A 19,561-nucleotide genomic window follows, 5' to 3' on the forward strand; every position below is an offset into this window, starting at 1 on the left:
AATCCATGTTTTGGGACATTCGTTGACTTTGCAGCAAACCTTTATCATGAGAAACAATTCATAGATTCATGACTGTGTTTAGTCTGAGTTGTCAAAACTTTTTAAATGAGTATTTGCGCCAACACTGCCAATTCAAATCACTGAATTACCTCGAATGTTATTTATTCATTTAATTTAGCTGTGCTGAACTTCTGACAGTACTGCATTTTAGGGGTGGACACTTATTGAATCATTTATCATTTATTGTGATAAATGTTTTAACATGATTTACCGTTGTGATGATAAATTCCTGTTTTCCTCAAAAATTGTATCATTGGGATTGATTGTTTTGCTATTTTTTCCATGTTTGTTTCATTGAGTAAATATCCATAAATTTGAAAATATGATTAAATGCAGGTACTGTGTACAGTATAGTGATACAAATCACACTTTTGTACCTGACTGGTGTCCAGTTTTTGTGCTTGTGGAGCTTTGATTGCCGTGCCATGTGGTCACAACCACACCTAGATTTACCTAATGAAGTAATAAATATTTGCTATTGTCACTTTTATTGTTATCACAAAAGCACCACAAAGTATCACGATAAAACTTTAAGTTGATATTGCCCATCCCTACTGCATTGAGTGGATGCTGTTTTCAAAAGGTGACACATAACCAGACATACCAGAAATAACATCCACAAAAAGTGAAGTTATTATTCAGGTAGGTTATTTTAAAATTTTAAATATGCAGGCTCCCCATGGAAATGTATTGATGAATAGCATATTGATCTGCAGGGGTTATTGTTTTTGGTTGTTGGCAGACAGCTTTTCAGGGATGGACAAACTTTAACGGTGCAATTAATCATCCTGAAATCTGGTGTGTGTGTGTCCGGCTTAGATCGTCCGAGGAATATCTTTGCAGCTACGCTCATGGTCTTCCACATGCTGCTAAGTTTGATACATTTAATCTGACTAACAAAAGGGCCTACCAGATCTTCGAAATGGCATGCATATGAGGAACAGTTAATGTTTTACCTCTGCGTGTACGAAGTGGGTTTGGGAACGAGTTAATAAGAGGCCAAGCACATTCAGGGTGCCGCCGTGTGCATTCCTAAGGGGTGTCCCACGCTTACACAAATACTCACACCAACTGATGTTTATCCACTCACTTAAACAGCTCACATACAGCCACATGCTACGGAACCACCAGTGACCATGTTGAAGACTTATCCAGGATTTAGATTAGCTGCTGGAGAGAAGCCTTTGTATTCCAACAAAGGGTCTCATTTTGTCAGCTCGAGATTTACCAAACCTGGGCAGGACAGTTTTAAATGCAAACATACCGCAGAGAGACGGCTGAAAAGTGTGTCACATACTTACAGTCAACGGAAAAAATGTTTACGACGACGTCTGATGGTGCTGAGGAATGAAGCGTGTTCTGTGACGGACACAGATTAAACAGGACTTCTAATGTGAGTCACTGAAACCAAGGTGAAACTAAAGCAAGCAAAACGTTGGTATCGCTTCTGGGACTAATGGATAAAGGTTTAATCACAGCAAAACTCCAGAACCACATGTTCTCAAAATGATTTTTTTTTTTGATTTCACAGCTACAAATTAGTCAGATCTGGAAATGATCTACTGTGATCGAGAACAAACAAAGTTCTACCGGCGTATGCAAGCAATACCTGTTTTTTTGTTTGTTTGTTTTTTTACATACATATCCAGATCTGGACAATAGATCAATAACAATGTAATATATTGCAATAGACACGTGATTCCATTCAAATTCAATAAAAAAAGAAAAAAGTTTTGCTTACATACTTTGATAAATATCAAAAGATAATACGACTGATGAAATGTTCAATAATGTCACTGAACTCCAATCAAGGGCCGCACGGCATTCTGGGGGATGTAGGCAGAGGAAAGACTTCAGCCGCTTGACCTCTCATGGCCAGCTAAGGAAGGTAGGGGGCATCGACTAACTCACTTAGTCACTGGTTGCCTAGCAACAACCTGCCGAGTAACTTGTGGTTACCTAGCAACAACCTGCCGAGTAACTTGCGCAGCAGCAGTTTAAGGCTTCAACAGTGTGCCTCATAACGGCTTACAAATAAGAAAAAACAACGGCACGGAGTGAAAAGAGTGGGACACACAGGAAAGGTAACAGTAACAGTTTGGATGAATTTCAGATATTTAAAACAAGAAACAAATCAAGAGTTATCAATGAAGACTGATATGAAACGCTTATATCGCGGTGCGTTTTTCAACCACATCGTCCAGCCTTACACACAGCCTAAACATGCGTGTCATATAAGCAGACAAAATTCACAAAACTTTTAAAAGTCTCACCAGATTTTAGAGGGTGGTTGGAAAAAATCCAATTTTTAAAGTTCTCCTTAAAGCAACAACAACAACAATCTTTGGTGAGGAAGTTGTCACAAGAAGCTGAACACTCAAAGGTAGCAGTTTTCAGCAACAGAAGTTTAAAAATAAAATTTGAGGAAGCACAAAAAGTCACGAGACAATGTTTCGAAGGCAAGATGATTTTCTTTGGGGGTATGCCAGCTCTTTATTCAGGCTGCTGCAACACAGCGAGATTTCAGTGTGCGCGCGTTCCTGTTGCATGTCGGCATTTCTACTGGAAACCATGCTTAGCAACAACATTCTCAATGTTTGAATCTAGCAGCGTCTCATTTCCTTCCAGAACGTCACCATAAAACACCGAGTTCACATCATATTGTGTCACAAATGAATTGCTGGATCCTCTTTGTTGGTATCTATAATTTACACTGACAAAAGCATCAATTAAAGATGAGGAGTAAAACAAAAGCTTCTTCGTGTTCCAGTGCGCTCGACCCGATCTGACGTACTTTAGCAGAATGTTGCACTTTTAATCTGGGTACTTTCTGTACCAAAAAGTTGTGATAAAATTTGCTCTGGTGAGAAGAGACTAGATCTCATTGGTGTGCAAAGTAACACTTTCAGCACTGCCACATAAAGAATTTAACTCCATGTTTAAATGCATTCTGCAATAGGATAGATGGAATGATTGAGTGGCTGAAATGGTCTAAAAAGGCCCTAATGCAGCGCTTTGGAAAAGTATTCATACTCAAATCTTTTCACACTTTTGTCACTTTAAAAGTACACATTTCAGTGCATGTATCCGATAAGCCCATCTATGCTGAAGTGCATTTGGCTTAATTGCTGCTCTGCGTAAGTGAAAGTGATGACGGTGTCTTGTAGAAAAAGTGTAAAAATCAGAATATTTAGCAAAAAAAAGATTTGGAAAAACTATTGGCAAATCTGAAGCCAAAATGTACATACTTATACATAAAAATAAATCTACACTAAATGTTCAGATTAAATATAATCAAAACCTTATGTTTGATATGAAGATAGTCTCTTTGAAAAAGTCATTATTCTTAAAAATTTCTTCTGAATTAGTAGAATCTAATGTCTCGTATGGAGATGTTATGGACATGTAGCACTACAAACATTGTTTCAATAAATTAAATGTGGATGTATCAAGTTATCATATAATTGCCACATACAAGACCAGTTAATAAAATAATAAACTTTACACAAAACACCTATTGATTTTACTGTCTTTCTACATACAAGTTCAGTATGTTGTTTCCAAGTTAGTTAATCATTAACAGTGACTCCTTAAAAAATGCTTTGAGGCACTTGACCCAGTCAAAGTTAAACAGTAATGAGAAAGAGACACTCTTCACCTAATTTGACTGGAAGAACAGCCAAAACAAAAAAACATATTTATTTTTTCTTATTCCAAAAAGAATCACAGATCTAGTTCGAGGTAAGGAAGTTTCTGGAAGGTACTGACTCATCATGGGAGCTTCATTTTAATTCATGGCTCTCATTTTGGTTAGTAAATCTTTTTGAAGCTGTGTAGCCTTCTTTTCCCACTTCACCGTTATGCACTACTTTTATGTCTACCACGTAAAAGCCTCAAAACACAACCGAGTTTTGTGTTGCAGCATGACAAAACGTGAACATGTTCAAAGGATGTAAATGCTAATTACTCTGCATGTGGAGGTCAAAGCAGGTAGAGCATCTCAGAACTCAAATTTGTTCAATGTAAAATTATTATATGTACAGATCAACTCTCCCCCAAGTATAAAAATGTTCTCTATTTTTTTGTTGTTGTGAATAAAGGTATACCAACCTCTACTATAACAAATTTTTATTGTTATATTATTATGACAAAAGTATCCAAACCTCCGCGATTAGTAAGTAGCTTGAACTTGAAACTACATTTAAGTTTTAGAAACCAATGGAACGGCAGTCGGGTGTGAGTGGGCGCCATGTTTCATTTAAGGAATAAAGAGCTACCAAAGTCTGACCTCCAGGTCAAACGTTTCTGGGTGTGAATCATCATCACACAACAAAAACACAATTTCAAAAGACTTCCAAAAAACTATATATTTGCTGATATTCAGCAGGCATGCAAAGGTCATGGAATCATTCCTGAAATATTTAGAGCAAAAGAGAAAACTCTATACAGAATAACTAAATTCAAGCAACACAGAGAGGTCCAAGAATAAAGTGTGTTGCCACCTGTAAAGTCACAATGCAAATAAAATCTTCTGTCCTTTATATTGGCTAATTCTGCGGGTCCACCATGGTGGAAAACTGAATAAGTGTTTGGGTGGCGCTGAAAAACACAGAATTTAGAGAAACAATCCCTAAAAATCCATTGTGAATTGGCAAAATACTGTTATTTTAAAAGGTCAAGTTTCTTTTTAGTGAATATAAATCAGAGGAAGGATAGATTCTGAAATCTCCCAGCATATTCTCAAAAAAACATCAAGAAACGGGCCACGCAACAAGACTTCAAAGCTTTAGTTAAAGCGTAGGTTTATACACGTTTTGCCCTCACGTATGTGTATTAAATAATGAAATAACCACATATCAAAGTATGGAGATGCACAGAGAAGGCTATTCTCAGCCTGACTGTTAGAAACTCAACCCAAAACAGACATTTTGCTAATCAGTGTATACTGATACTTTAGCGAGTGACAAAGATTAAAGATTCAAAGTTGGCTGTTTGCTAGTGAGTCTTCAGCAGATAACAGGAAGGCTAAACAGATTGCTCATTTGCCTTTTATTTTTATTTTTTAGCATTTAAAGCTTCCAGCTTCTTTGCTGGTTATGCAACACACTGGATTTAGAAATGTTAGTTGCCATTTGGAAATCCTGGACTGCTCTGTTCTTCTTTTTTCTCTCTCTCTCTCTTTCTGCAGGTATAGAAGGAGACTTCTAGGGTGTTGTCTTGTATTCTCTCTATACTTCTTTCTCTTTAAACCCTCCAACATCTTTTATTTTTTACAGCTACTGCTCTCTCAATGACACATCTGCTCTGCTTTTAGTGTACATAGAGACAGGAAGATCCTAAAAAATTTTAAATGCAGTTCTTTTGATTCTCCTATATTGTCACCTTCCAAAAATAATGGCTTAAGTCATTTTTTGCCTTTTTTTTCTTTTTTTTTACCTAAATCATCTTTTGGTTAAGAAAAATAAAAAAATAAAAAAAAATAAAAAAGGCTGTCATTTTTTAAATTTTATTGTTTTACTCTTTTTTTCAAAATCAGTTTTGGCAAACAAAATTACTCACTTTTAGGGAAATGGCAAAGTTATAGTGCTTCAAAAAGGTTTTGCTACAATATATATATAAACAGATCAAGGCTTTAGAATTTGATCTGTACGTGTTTTTGGTAAGACAGCACTATGAATCACAAATATATGATCATTGTAGTATGAATGCGTAACATTAATTTTTGAAAGAATAGCTATAAATGCAATAACTTCACTTATATAAGCATATATATATGTATGTATTAAGTCTCACTGCTCATGTCAATATCCCAAAATATGACAGGTGTACCTAAAACGCTGAAAATCAAGAGAGTACTGGAAGCAGGGAGAGAGCCAGACGTTTGTTTTCATGAATCACAACAAACATTGTCATTGCAATATTTATCTATTGCATTTTTCCCCCTCCATCTTTTTTCAGCTGAGTTCTTTGTATGAAAGTCTGATTACGTTTGTTGGACCTGGTCACCTTCAGCATGCCCAGACTACCGAGCTTCAGCGAAGGCTACCACGCAGACAATCAAAAGATGACACCTGAACCCTCCACGCTGTGGCATCAGCCCCCTCGTTCTGTTCCCATCTTCACGCCATGATCGTCCCAGCTGCCTCCTCTCTTCACGCACGCATCCCGTGCAGCAGATGCGGCGTCCGCAAATAGATTCGGATTACCGGGAGGAAACTGCTGAAAGCACGTGTAGGAGTATTCGCTTCCCGTCGAAATCCGCGCATTCTTTGCATCTAATCGCCGTGATTAGACGAGTGGATGGATTCCGTTAGAACGAGCAGCTGCAGATCCATGCGGTGAACTCACGTCTCCGGCCTGGAGCTCCTTCTGGTCCAGAGTCGCAGCATCGTGAACCCTCCTCTGTGGGCACCACGTGTTGTGCTGCCATTCAGCTGATTGTCTGTGTTGAAAGCGTGCGTGCTATTTCTGCGGCGCTTTTTGTGCGCGCGTAATTGTGCAGGCCGGATCTGTGCGTTAGCTCTTAGAAAGACGTGGCAGTTCATTCACACAAACAATGCAAAGATTTTCCAGATGGCAGCGGTCCATATTGACCGGGGGCCAGAGAATTCAGCCGCATGCTTTTCATACGAGGCAGTGTATTTTTAAACACCCCACAAAACACAGAAAACGTGACGAAGAAGGGCAGAACTTAGTGGAGGAATTATCTTTCTATCAAGCAGACGGGGCCTTTACTGGGTTCTGACATTTTGAACAGTTCCGTCACGATCGCCGGTGATGGATTTTTGCCCAAGTAAACACAACAAAGGAAGCACGGCAGAAAGCAGACTCCATCTGCTGTGTGAACCGAAATGAGGTCTATTGATGTGCGTCCTGTTGTTTAAAATGGAGACATTGGCATTTGCAGCTGCCTGGCTGAGTGATCAATCAATTTGAATAATAAAGCCCAGTAATTACAGGCTGTGCTGCCCAGGCACTGTCCTTTTTTTTTCTTTTTTTTTTTTTAACATCCTCCCTCCCAAATTCTCCTTAATCATTTCACAATACTTGCTGGAAAAAAAGTGTTACATTTCTTAGGTTTAACTCAACTCCCTGGCATTGAAAAATGCGGCGGCACAGAGTGATATAGCTGATTCGACAACGTAATGAGGGCAGACGAACAGTTTGCAGAGCGAGAACAAAACCATCAAGAACTTTGAATAAGGAGGTTAAGAAAATGTTTTGTCTCCTTTTTCTTTTTTTCTTTGCAGATTTCTGTAAGTAGGAGGCAATTTCTCTCACTCACATTGGATTGCTGTCAATTTCTGCCAGGCATCTTCCTTTAAACGAGCTAAGATGACAGGGCTGTTACTGCAGTGTGGGCTGTCTTACTTTTCATGGGCTTCCTATTTTCTATTACGCAGCAGTAGATGAGTCCCCGCTTCTTGAAAAATGGGGACACAAAAACAAAATAAACGGCGACAAGACGAACCGGGAGCCATTTTGGCAGAAACGAAAACAGAAGGAGTAAATTAAAAGACAGTTTGGCAGCGAAGCTCCATTTCATGCAAAATAATTACAACCAGTATTCGAGCGTTCAGAAGCCTCTTGGTACTTTCCTACAACAACACTAATGGGTCAGGTCAGAGAACCCTCTAAATGTCTCACTCAAAACATTCCTCATCTTACATAACTAGAGATGCACCGATACGATATTAATATCTGTATCGGTCCTGATATATAAAAACTTTCTAGATCGGGTATCGGCGAAGAGCAGGGTGAAAATGTGCAAGATCTTTTGTCTAAAATAAATCACTAAATTTTTTTTTTGTCTCCTGTTGGTCGACTTAATGTAATGTAGATGGTCCACAAAAGAGTATACATAGTTGTCAATACCTACTATGGTTATAGGTTTAAAAAGAAAACAAAAACACCCCATTGGAAAGCTGACGAAGAATACTAAAAATAGAAAATCATGTACAAAAAATAAAAAATAAACAAAATTGACTCAAGTAAGTGATGGACTGATCACTTGAGGATGGATGGATCGGCGATCAACTAAAAGAAAGTTTATTTGTAGATTAAAAAAAATTTGACTTTTGACTCCCTTATTGTCACGCTCCCTTATTCATCTCTCCCATGACGTCTGTTACAATTTCAGGGAAATTATTAATAATGGAAATTAGGTGATGAGGTCATCTAGTAACTTCTGGTAACTTTTAGGCCAGCTACTAGCTACTTTCCTTACTAAAGTGCTAAAAACAGCAGAAGTTTCCAAGGAGAACAGCAGAGAGAGCAGCCGAAACACTATTCTTAACATTTATGATGTTCAATAAAAAGTGCTCTGTTGATGAAGCAGAAAAACAAAGTATTGTCTGCACAACAGTAACTGCAACAGCTCTGAAATATTTCATAAAACACATTACTGATGAATAATATTAGATAAAAACCAAATATGCTAAGGTTAGCGGTGTGCTTCAATAAAATATGACTAAGGACCAGATCGAACCCCCGAATCATTCAGAGAGCATGTGCAAGCATGTGGCTCCTTTTCAACAAACCAATAAATCTGAAACAAGATATTGCGAAATGCTGAAAGCTTTAAATAACCTCAAAACTCTCACTTCATTCACACGAAGATGCTTGTAACCTAATGTGTGGAGTCAAATATATGTTAAATTTGAGAAAATATCAGTTCCTGTACAGAAAAAGATCGACAAAATCCCTAATCTGAAAAGTACTAACATTAAGCACGTAATACAGGTTATTTTGTAACATATACAAGGTATCAAGGTATAATGTACCAAAAGTCCCGATTGGGATATCCGTCTTAAAGTAATAATTAAGCAATCATTCTGAAACCATTTTTTATGCATATAATATAAAGGACAGGAATGCAATCAAAGTTTTGATCTTACCTTTTGTCTGCACTTCAGAACAACTCCGTAAGCACCTAAGACAAAAGCAAACCGTGTTAATAATAACTTATCACAGCTATTTCTACTAACACCCAGTCATGCATTCGGATTAACTGAACGGGCAGTAACATCCCCAAGCTGATAAAAACAATTACAAGTGCATATATGTAACTTCTATTGCATTGGTCAAGGTAGTGAAGCAAGTGTCTAAAAACAACAAAGTATTTTAAATCTTTTTTTTATTTTTCTGTCATACTTCTTACACCTTAATGTGAATTAATTAAGAACATCTTTAACCTGTAAAAGCACAGGTTGTTCAGTAATAGGACACGAGTGTTGGCAAGCTGGTGTGGTTCTGATGTTATGGACCCTGGCAGTCCCAAACGTGTGTCCCCTAGGGGATGCCAGACTTGGGCTGAGAAGGCGCATGACAAACTGGTCTGTGCTCCTTCTCCAGTTTGTCAGCTGGTCGTCTGTCCCAGCAGGAAGCCGCTCTGACATGCGGTAAATACATCCAGACTAATGGGCTGCAAATCTAAAACGGCGAAACACCGGCAACCTTAACAAGCTGAGGACAAAACCTGGGGCTTGTTGATACCGAACATATTTTTGTTGCTTCTATCAAACGATCAAGTTTATTTGTGTCGCACATTTCAGCAACAAGGCAGTTCGAAGTGTTTTACGCCATAAAAAACACAGAAAAATCAACAATTGAAACATCACTTCCCCCCCCAACTGTAGTAATTTACACATCAAATTGTTGGTCAGTGTTTCATTTATTGTGGCACAAATGCAACTCTAAACATGCGGGTTGTTTTTAGTCTAGACTTAAAGGAACTCAGTGATTCGGCTGTTTCATGATTTGTTCCAGATTTGTGGTGCATAGAAGTTTCTATTTGTTCATTTGTGATCAATTGCTAAATATTTAGTGCTCATAAATTTAAATCAAATGCATCAAAGAAACATTTTATTAATGGGATAGTTTTCTTTAGATGTAAATTCTTATGTTCAAGTTTATCCCCAAAGTTGTTTTTTTATTTTATATAAAAAGAATTTAATTGATGATGTAAAATGGGATAAACTTTTATGTCCCATTTATGTCCTTATATGTTTAAGTTGTACGTTTCACATAGTAGCCACAAACTTCAATGTATTTTATTGGGACTGATTTGTTAAGTAGTACATCATCTGATGTAGAAGGTTAATTAACCATAGCTTTGAAAATGTTTTACTAACAAGTCTAGTCTCAAAAGCATTTATATCATCTCTAAAATTCACTTTTGTCAATTTCTACCCATTCTGTTTTGCAAAATAGCCCAAAGTCAGTCGGATTAGATGGAGAAAATTGACAAAAAAAAAAAAATCCATCTTGATGGATTACATTGTCACTGCTCAATCGAAACTGAAGAAAGGAATCCCCCCACAACAGTACAGCGTTATTTCTCTGGGAATACAAATGCATGACAAAATCCTCAGATTATATTTTGTAACAAAATTCTCTAAGGAAAACTTTGAAGTTTGTGCCTGCAATGAAAAAAGGTCAAGGAGTTATGAACACGTTTGTGAGGAATTGCAACCTCGCACCAAAAAGCATAGTTTTAGCTTGTGTGCTAAAAGACTGCTAACCCCACTAAAGTATTTCCTAATAACAAGCTTCTTCTTTTAAAAATAAAACAAAAAACAGACAAATAGCGGAGATAGTTACATAAGAGAGCTTTTAATTGCTGGGGTGAACCTACATAAAGCACTTAGCCCTAAGTCATTAGCAAAATTGACTGGACTCCAGATCAATGGAGGACAAAATCAATAGCGCTGAACCAAGAGGAACACGCTTGGACCACGAGCGCGAAGGCAGAGGCTGAAGTTGATGTGAGACAGACGAACTCGTACAGCTTTATATTTTAATGTGGCCCTAAAAGCGCAGGGTTCCTTCCTTCCTGAGCGACTCATCAGTGGAGAGGCACTCAGCTTTTTAAATCTCTAACTCAAAGTTTCCCCGTGTCCTCTAGCGGCACGCTACACACACATTCTAAATGTCAATGTAGGAGCGTGAAAACTGGGACAAGTGGGTGGCCTCGCTTCAGAGCTGCTGCAACTTTACACTGAGCGAGCCGCTCGAGGCAAAAGACGAGCCACAAGGAGCTTTCCGGATCCACCGCGGTTCACTTGAAGCTGACGACACTTTGGAAATGCGGCATGCGTGTTTTATACAAAACTCGCTGTGATGCAAAGCCACCGCGTAAAACTTGCTGCACGGCCTGTCGCAACAAGCAACCAATCAATCAATCGCATGACAGACAAAAACAAGCGCCATGATTTCCATTTTGCATGACTTATTGTTTTTTTTCTCTTTTTTTCTCCCAGGAACCGGATAATTAAAGTGTGCTGCTTTGGTCTCAACCAGCTCTTTTTTTTTTCTGAAGGGCAATTCTGTTTGCAGAGAATTCGCAATTTATTTTATTTGCTGTTTCTGTTGTTTTTGTTTATTTATTACGGATATTTGAAACGTCTTCCAGTGTTAAATGTTCATTAGCATTTGAGGTGTATTGGTCTTTGAGAATGTGTTCTTGGATTATTAAGGCGCCAGCATTATATCACTTGATAACGGGCTCAAAACAACAATATTATCATTTACCGCAATAATTTCTGGGACAATTTATTGTCCAGCAAAATTTGTTACTGTGGCAGGTCGAGTAGTACAAATGAATTGTGCTTAATGTCAAATTGCAATCTTTTTGACTATATGCTATTTTTTTTTTTTTAGATTGGTATTCAAACAGCATTAAAAATAAATAACATTATTTAAACAAAATGAAGTTAAATGTTGTCATAACTTATTTTATGCAAGAATCTTCACAGAGTCGTTGTGAATGGTGACTCTGTGGGCAGGAAGACTCTCCAGTAGCAGTCAGACTTGCAGTGAATCAGAAGAGGCCTCTGACTGAAGGCTGTTGCTGCATCATGACTATCATGACATGGTTACAGCTCAACTTCTTGGCAGCAGAAACGATGTTCCACTGTAACATATCCTGGGTGACACCGTGAGTATTTGGGTTTGCTTTTGCAGTCCCTCTTTGAATTTCTGTCTGGTGTGGTCAGGATGCTGGGCAGAGAGAGGCTGGGTCAGGGTTCTGATCACGGCCCATTATAATCGATGGAAGAGACGGTTTGAACTTCCTCCTTTCTGTCTCTGCTCTCTAGTTTTGCCCCGCATCCATGAAGCCCCCTCTTCATCTCCTCTGGGGTTTGGGGGTACCTTGTTGCTACGGTTACGCACCACCAAAGTGATAAAGCAACGGCCGCACAGCGTCCAAAAGCAGAGGGGAATAACTGTGAAAACGCCTCAACCAAAAACAATTAGAGCAAACGTCTACAAAAATAAGAACAAATCAGAACTAAAGTCAAACAGCTACTCCAACACTGTGAGAGACGCAATTCTATTAAACTTCTTTGTAGACATCTAGTTCAATAATTGAACTAAATGAAGCAACTGGAGTGCCCAATAAACATTTTCATATTTTTTTCCAGGTTAAAAACAAATAGTTTGCATTTTATTATGTTTTAATATTACAGACCATTAGAAAGCGGCATGTTGTTGGTAAGTAGAAGGAAAACGATGTATGTCAATATTACTTGTGTTTTGCGTATTTGTAGGATATTTCGAATGTTCTTTGCAAAGACAGCTCAGACTCAGATTAGATGCAGAGTATCTGGAGGTTAGTGGTGGTTGTAATGTGGCAACATGTGACAAATTCAAGATGTATGACTTATTTTGCAAAATCTAAAAAAAAAAAAGTTTTCCCCTAATTCTGAAGTCTATCAAAACTAAGAACTCCCACCAATTTCAGTCTAGAAGCATAAAATAAAAACATATTGATAGGAATAAGGGACATGTGTTTTTATGTATAAACTGGGATAATCTTGAATTTCTATTTTTATTATTATTAATTTAAAATGACTACTTAAAAAAAAGTCAAACCTAGCATGTCAGACATCAAAGAAAAACCTGAAATTGGTATCAACCAGAAAGCAGAAAAAAAAAAAAAGAAGGCCTGGTAAAGAGCATTTCTGGTTTGTACTCACTGTTTTTAACAGATCAAATAAAAAGTCACCCTTACCTTCACCCACAATCCCAAGGACTTCAAATTTATTCATTACATCACAGATGTCAGGAATCTTCATGAAGTCAAAGGTATGATGTGTGAGGTGCATGGAGCTCAGGCACGGGGGCCCTGGCTACAAGATGGCATGCGGCGGCCAGCTGGCGGCCCCACAGACGGCCACATCTGCTGTAATCCATAACATGGACCTCATGCCTTCTCGACTTCACCTGCAGAAAAGCACCACACCAAAATAAAAAACAGCGTAAACAGCTCCAATGGCAGCAGACAATATTGCTAGGGAAAACTGTTTAAACCGTCATCATGACAAAATCATGGCATTACCTACTATCTGCAGTAGGCGTGGGGCAGTTACTGGCATCAACGCATACTACAGTTCACAGTTTTCAAAACTGCTTACATTCACCATCACACCGTTCCTAATGTTTAAAAATCCATAAAATAAGATGCCAGAAGAAAATCTGTTCAACTGAACTAAGGATAGAGTAACTCAGCACTACTCCTAACCCCTGGTTCATTCAAAAAACAAAAGGGTAAATTTGGAGTCATGGTGCAAAAACTAGCAAAGTGCCACCTCTCTCTGTTATAGAGGTAACACTATTATATAACAGATTTTCTATACTGGAAAAACATAAAATCTTACCAGTTATTTTTGGTTCTATCTCAGTGCACCTGAAATAAGACAAAACTAACTAACAAGTCACATTTCAGCAAGCTACAGGAGCTTGTTTTAGGTAAATAAGTCCTTCGTATTAACGAAAAACTACTAGCGAAATAATCAGATTGTAAACTCTGAGTGGAAAAACCTTGTTTAAAACTGATGTGTTATTTCTCACACTTCCTTTAATGCTTGCATATAAGGCTCCCTAACGCAGAGACGTTGCCATTCAGAGCAATGGATTTTATAATAAATACCTGCAGAATTATATCCAGGGATTGTTGGCCAGCTTGAATGAGAAACTACCCATCCAAACCACATGGCGCTTTTACTGCTGGTTGTCGTACTGCAAGTATCTTTATCAGAAATTAAGTAAACTCTTCCTACAGTTCCTACAGTCCCCTTTTCAAGCTGAAATTTGATGAGAAGATGGGCATAAAGAAGGATCTAAATGAGCACAGCGAAGGCTTTAAATCACAGTCCCAAAACCAGTGGATCCCACCATTTATAATCCTCTTTTAAAAGACCTCCCTCGCCTGTAAAATGCCCTAATTATTCAATTTCCCCGCTCCCACTTTATACCGTGAACATTCTGCCTCATAACTTAAGTCTTAAGTATTACCTGTTAGGCTATAACTGATTATATTATTAGGAATATTAGCATAAATAACACAGTTTCGTTGCAACTAAAGACACTAAGCAAAACAGACTGTGGGGAACTCTTAAATTTTGCGACAAGAGATTTATGAATACAATATGGAAATTCGGAGCTTCAGATGTGCCATAGACTTCTTCTACTGTCCCTACCTTTTCAGCAGAACGAAACAGAAACACACACATCCTTAACGTGATTAAAGCTCCTCCTCTGGTATCCACGCACTCTTTTTAGGCTTATTGAATCAGATAAGGCTCCAGATACCACTTTCCCCAATTCATCTTCCCCTTGCCGAAGAGCTCAAGGACTTAACCATTGCCTACTCACACTCCCGGTCTCCTACGGTGCTGTGGGCACTGGGGCCGCTCATCACTATGCAAAAACCTCAGCACCAGAAATAAACTCTGTCTCCCTGATCGCTAAATATTGCTGTGTGGTCTTATCTCACTCAGCCAGCGAAGCATCGATGAGGGTGAACTGACAGCAACTGTTGCCAATTTTAAAGAAGGAGATATAAGAACACACACACACACACAAACACATATTTCATTTAGTCACCTGCAGCCGTGTGTTATCGTATCACTTGGCATGCAACCTTTTGGTTTTAGAGCAGATTTAAGCCATTTCCTTACATCCAGGAGGCTTATATGATCAGAAAGGCACTGAGCATCACCTTGGATCTTATATTTCTGTCTGTATAAACAGAATGACTCATGCGTGGTAATGGAGGGAATGTGTCAAATTGACGGCAAAGCCTATACATGTGGTGTGTATCGAGAGCCAAAAGTGCCACAATAATTATAATGATAATAAATAAATCAGCAAATTTACATACATCCTCATTAATATCCAATTGGAAGCAATAATTTAATAAATAAAGGAATGTATCTATTGTTCAAATTTAATATTAGCAGAAAACTGCTTCGGCATTTATTGTTGTTTAGTTGGTCCTATGCCACGTCTCAAACTTATGTCGTTTAAATCTATCCTCTGATTGGTTAGCAGGCAATTATATTGTTTCCCCGCCCACACACTTTAATCATTATGGTTAAAATGTCAAAAATAAACACCAGGAACTTTAAAAAAAAGGATTGGATTACTAAGGCATATTTAGGTAAGCGTATAGTTAGGTTTTTCTGTATTTTCTCTCAACCGTATTAATTATACGCAAACATAGTTTGGTTTAAAGCTGAACAATCAGAAGTGCACAGAGCTGCCAGTCACTATGTAATTTTTAAACAAAAGACAAAAACAAAACAGTGCAAACGTCTAGCTATCACTAAAGTCTGCTTTTTAAGGAGAGTTGACGTTCCTTATTCAGCAACAGTGGAACTAAACTGGCATTTATATCAACATTTATGTAAATAAACTCATTATTTTCGAATGTCAGAGGTCTTATTCTTATTCTATCTGATCGTTTTCAGGTGGTTTTATTGATTTTGTAATTTAACGACCCAGGCACTGGCAATACCTGCTCTCCTTAATTTATTGACAATAATCTAACCAAACGTCTAATATTTTTTTTTACTAGCTACTCTCTGAAGTTCTGAGAAAAAAAATATTACTTTTCAAAAATTCTGTCAATTTTTGAATATTTTGAAGATTTGTCAACAGAATCCCTCACCTGAGCTGTGTGTTGGTGCAGCTCTTCCAGAGTTACTGTGAGTGCTTCTCTGGACTGAACGGTGCTTTTTGAAATGTTGTTTTCAATTCTAACCCTACTTTCTTCATAACCTGTCTGACTTATTTAGACTAAAAGAGGCTAAAAACAAATGCATGCCACACTATTCAGCTGTTTACATATATTATACTTTGAAAACTCAGCAATTTTCTCCCATTTCACAAATACGTGCTACTGTGATGGTCCATCGCATAAAATATATATATATATATATATATATATATATATATATATATATATATATATATATATATATATATATATATATATATATATATATATATATATATATATATATATATGAGTAAGTAGTTGTAAAATAACATAATATTTGACAGATTAAAAGGTGGAAATAGTTTTGCAAAGGCACTGTAAAAAGTGTTGTAAAAATGTTGGCACTATTAGGACGCCATACACCATCACAGTTATTACCGACGATGAAATGGGTCTGTGCTTGTTAAAATTAGACACACTGATGAGTATTTATTCCTGTATAACAACGTCACAACATATTTGTTTGGAGGCTCCACGAAAGTAGAACACAAATGGAACATAATGATGAAGATACAAGAAAAACAAATTCTAGTATTTCACACGGACTCGTCCTGACGCCTTTCTATCATTCTCAACGCACTAAACATCAGGGCAAATTGTGTGTGGGAGCCTGTGTGATGTATGTGTGTTAGCAGCAACTGCCCACAGGATAAATGTAGCATCCTCATTTTTAATGCAGAGCAATAAATCCAACAAGTCAAACAGACTGTGGGTATCAGGATAACTTAATATGAAGTGCCTCATTAGCAGCTTTCTAACCTGGTCTCGCTCTAATTGGGCTCTCACAGAACCACTTGTGTCTATTCTGGTCCCCTCAAACATACATTACAACAAATTAACCCAAAACAAACCGCAAGCTTTTGCCATTTTTGTTATGGTATTTAAAATATTCTCGCTCCACAAAGAGGTGACAAGTCTCGTGTCGATAAGATAACAGAAACTACTCACTCAGTCAGTGTTTTTGGGGGGCAAAAAATGATGGAACCGGGCCCAGACATACATCCACCCACCAACGACGATGTTTTCATTGCAGCAAGCGACTACAGTAACTGGATCGTGCGGTTGACAAGCTGCAAGCCCATCGCCCAGGCAACAGCTTTGATGGGCGCCGCCGTCGACCAATGAGAGACGCCCAAGCGCTTGTTTATGTGCACGCCCCCTCTGCGAGGGCCAATCAGAGAGAGCGGTACGGCTTCACGGGGAGAGAGGGGGAAAGAACTGTGTTGCGGTCTGTGAGGGTGTTTCGTGTGAAGTGGGAAATGATTGTTCCAAATTCTTTATTACATAATTCACAAAATCACACCCTGCGTCCACTGTGATAATAGCATAATTCACCCAGGGGTCATTACCGAGGGCTTGTAGCTGCAGGAAAAGTATATCAATAAAAAAAATGTGGGGGCCATAAATTCCTTCCGCGTGAAATAAACATGACAAAAAACAGGGACAGGTGCTTGGGATGGCGTAATAACTATTTACTTTCCCCCCATATCTACAGCCTGCTCTGTGAAGATTTGTTGTTGTATAATAACCTTTTTCTAACTGGCAGTCACACTAAATCTATGCTGAGCTCATAAATGTGAATAGGTAGAACTTCCCAGTTATTGTTAGAGTTGGGGAAATTACAAGGTAAATCCCTGCAGCATCTGTGTTTATTTTTATGTCTCATGCCAACTTTTGCATGCTCTGGAAAACTTTCTCAGCATTTCCCCCTAACATATGCTGCCACCTTCAGGATTTTACCTGTAACTGAACCGGGATAAAATCAGCAATTTCTTGTTATTTGTCCATGTTGAACTTGTTTGGGAAAATACAAATACTGCTTACACTCAGTAGACAGAACTATTCAAGGAGCTACAACTAACGGTGTGTCCTTTCTCTGTTTTCCAACTCATAGATGTACTGGCCTTGTGATTTTTCTATTTAGCTATTTTCTGGGATCGTCAACTGAGGTACTGCCACTGCTAACTTTATGGGCTTAGATTTTCTTTCCAATGAAAAACACTATGGACCACGTTTGGTTTTGCTGGAAGTTTTTTTCATCCCTTGTTTCAAAGGTTTCATTTATTTCCACTGTTGCCACATGCATGGACAGTATAAGGAATTGCTGCAAAGTCTTAAAAAAAAAAAACATTTAACTAATGTTTTTTTGTGTGTGAATTTTTGTTACATACTTTAATCATAATAATAACCAGTCCAACATTTTATATACACAACATCCAATGTAGGAAACTTAGAAAAATTTGCAATGAAGTCCTGTTGACTTCATGTAATAGCAGACATTACACTGAAAAAGAAATGCAAACTTTAAAAAAACAAACTCGATACTTGAAAATGTCCATTTTAGGAGTGTTTTTGTCAACATTCTACAAATTTTGCATTCAAAAGCTTTGCTGATGATGAAAAAGCATTTTACTGCAATGATTAAAAAAAGAAAAAAAAAAGAAAAATCATGAAAAAATTCAGCCATCATATCCTGCAAGGAATGCATCAAGATCAAAATGCAAAAAGTCCAGTGAAACAATCATGACTTCATTCAAGTATATATATAAAAAAATACATCACCAATAAGTAGAAGTATAACATATCTTTTTTTTGTTTGTTTGTTTTGCTATTAACAATAGAGAAACAAAAACTTGTTTGATTGGTAAGCTGCAGGTGTAAAATATTACTCCTGCAGGCACATGTATTTCTGCATTATTTTGCTGATCATGATAGAGGTAACCTCAAATACAATTAAATTTAATTTAAATTCATTAAATTATTAGAAAAAGAGATTAAATAGTAAATGATAGCCAAAAAAAAGGGTAGCCAAAAATAAAATCAGACAGGCAGGTATTTTAAATGCAGGAAACTGAAAACAATATAACACAATAGAGTTGTAGAAAAATGTATTGAGTAAGCACATTTTTGTGTTGTAAAACTGTGATTTAACTTAGCACGGTATACATATGAGAGAAAACATATTATTGCGACTTGTATTATTGACTGTTTGTGTTTTGTGTCAATTTCCTTTACAAACAGTAATAGATTTCTGAGAAATGATTCTTCATTTTGCTGTAGGCTATTTATTTATTATGATAGAAAGACAGTCGCAGATTTGAACTGATCATTTTTGACCTTTCATTTTGATTAATAGGGTACATGATGCAAACTACTGCGGAAAAATGGTGGGTGGGGAAAACACGGCAGTTTGAATAGAAACCGGACTTGGATTATGAATCATTTGCAGATTGGTTCATATGATGACGCACCGCTAGCTCTTATAATACTGTAAGTTTGCACTGTGGCCTGTGGAAACTTTCCCATTCACTGTTGAAATGTAACCACTATGTTCTGATACAGAGTGTGATTGCTTAGCACGTGTTTTTTCATAAGCTTAATGTTTCCCAAAGACAAAAAATATCTGTTTCATATTATTAAAATTTATTGTGTGGG

The 19,561-nt window shown here is 37.5% G+C and overlaps 1 protein-coding gene across 3 annotated transcripts in view; it reads right to left on the reverse strand.

The window, feature by feature from the left end:
* Positions 1 to 17,220, reverse strand: part of LOC122838330 (cyclin-dependent kinase-like 5) — a 50,665-nt gene extending 33,445 nt beyond the window's left edge. For 2 of the 3 annotated variants that reach the window (XM_044128899.1, XM_044128896.1), the window contains exons 1-3: positions 17,075 to 17,220; positions 13,076 to 13,287; positions 8,958 to 8,992 (exon numbers count right to left, since the gene is read on the reverse strand). In XM_044128899.1, the coding sequence (XP_043984834.1) occupies positions 8,958 to 8,992; positions 13,076 to 13,169 (129 nt within the window). In that variant the 5' untranslated portion in view covers positions 13,170 to 13,287; positions 17,075 to 17,220. Of the gene's footprint in view, positions 1 to 8,957; positions 8,993 to 13,075; positions 13,288 to 17,070 lie in introns of all 3 variants that reach the window. The other variant, XM_044128898.1, reaches the window with a different exon arrangement.
* Between the last annotated feature and the right edge of the window lie 2,341 nt (positions 17,221 to 19,561).

This window comes from Gambusia affinis, linkage group LG10 (assembly GCF_019740435.1).
Source record: "Gambusia affinis linkage group LG10, SWU_Gaff_1.0, whole genome shotgun sequence".
Taxonomy (NCBI): domain Eukaryota; kingdom Metazoa; phylum Chordata; class Actinopteri; order Cyprinodontiformes; family Poeciliidae; genus Gambusia; species Gambusia affinis.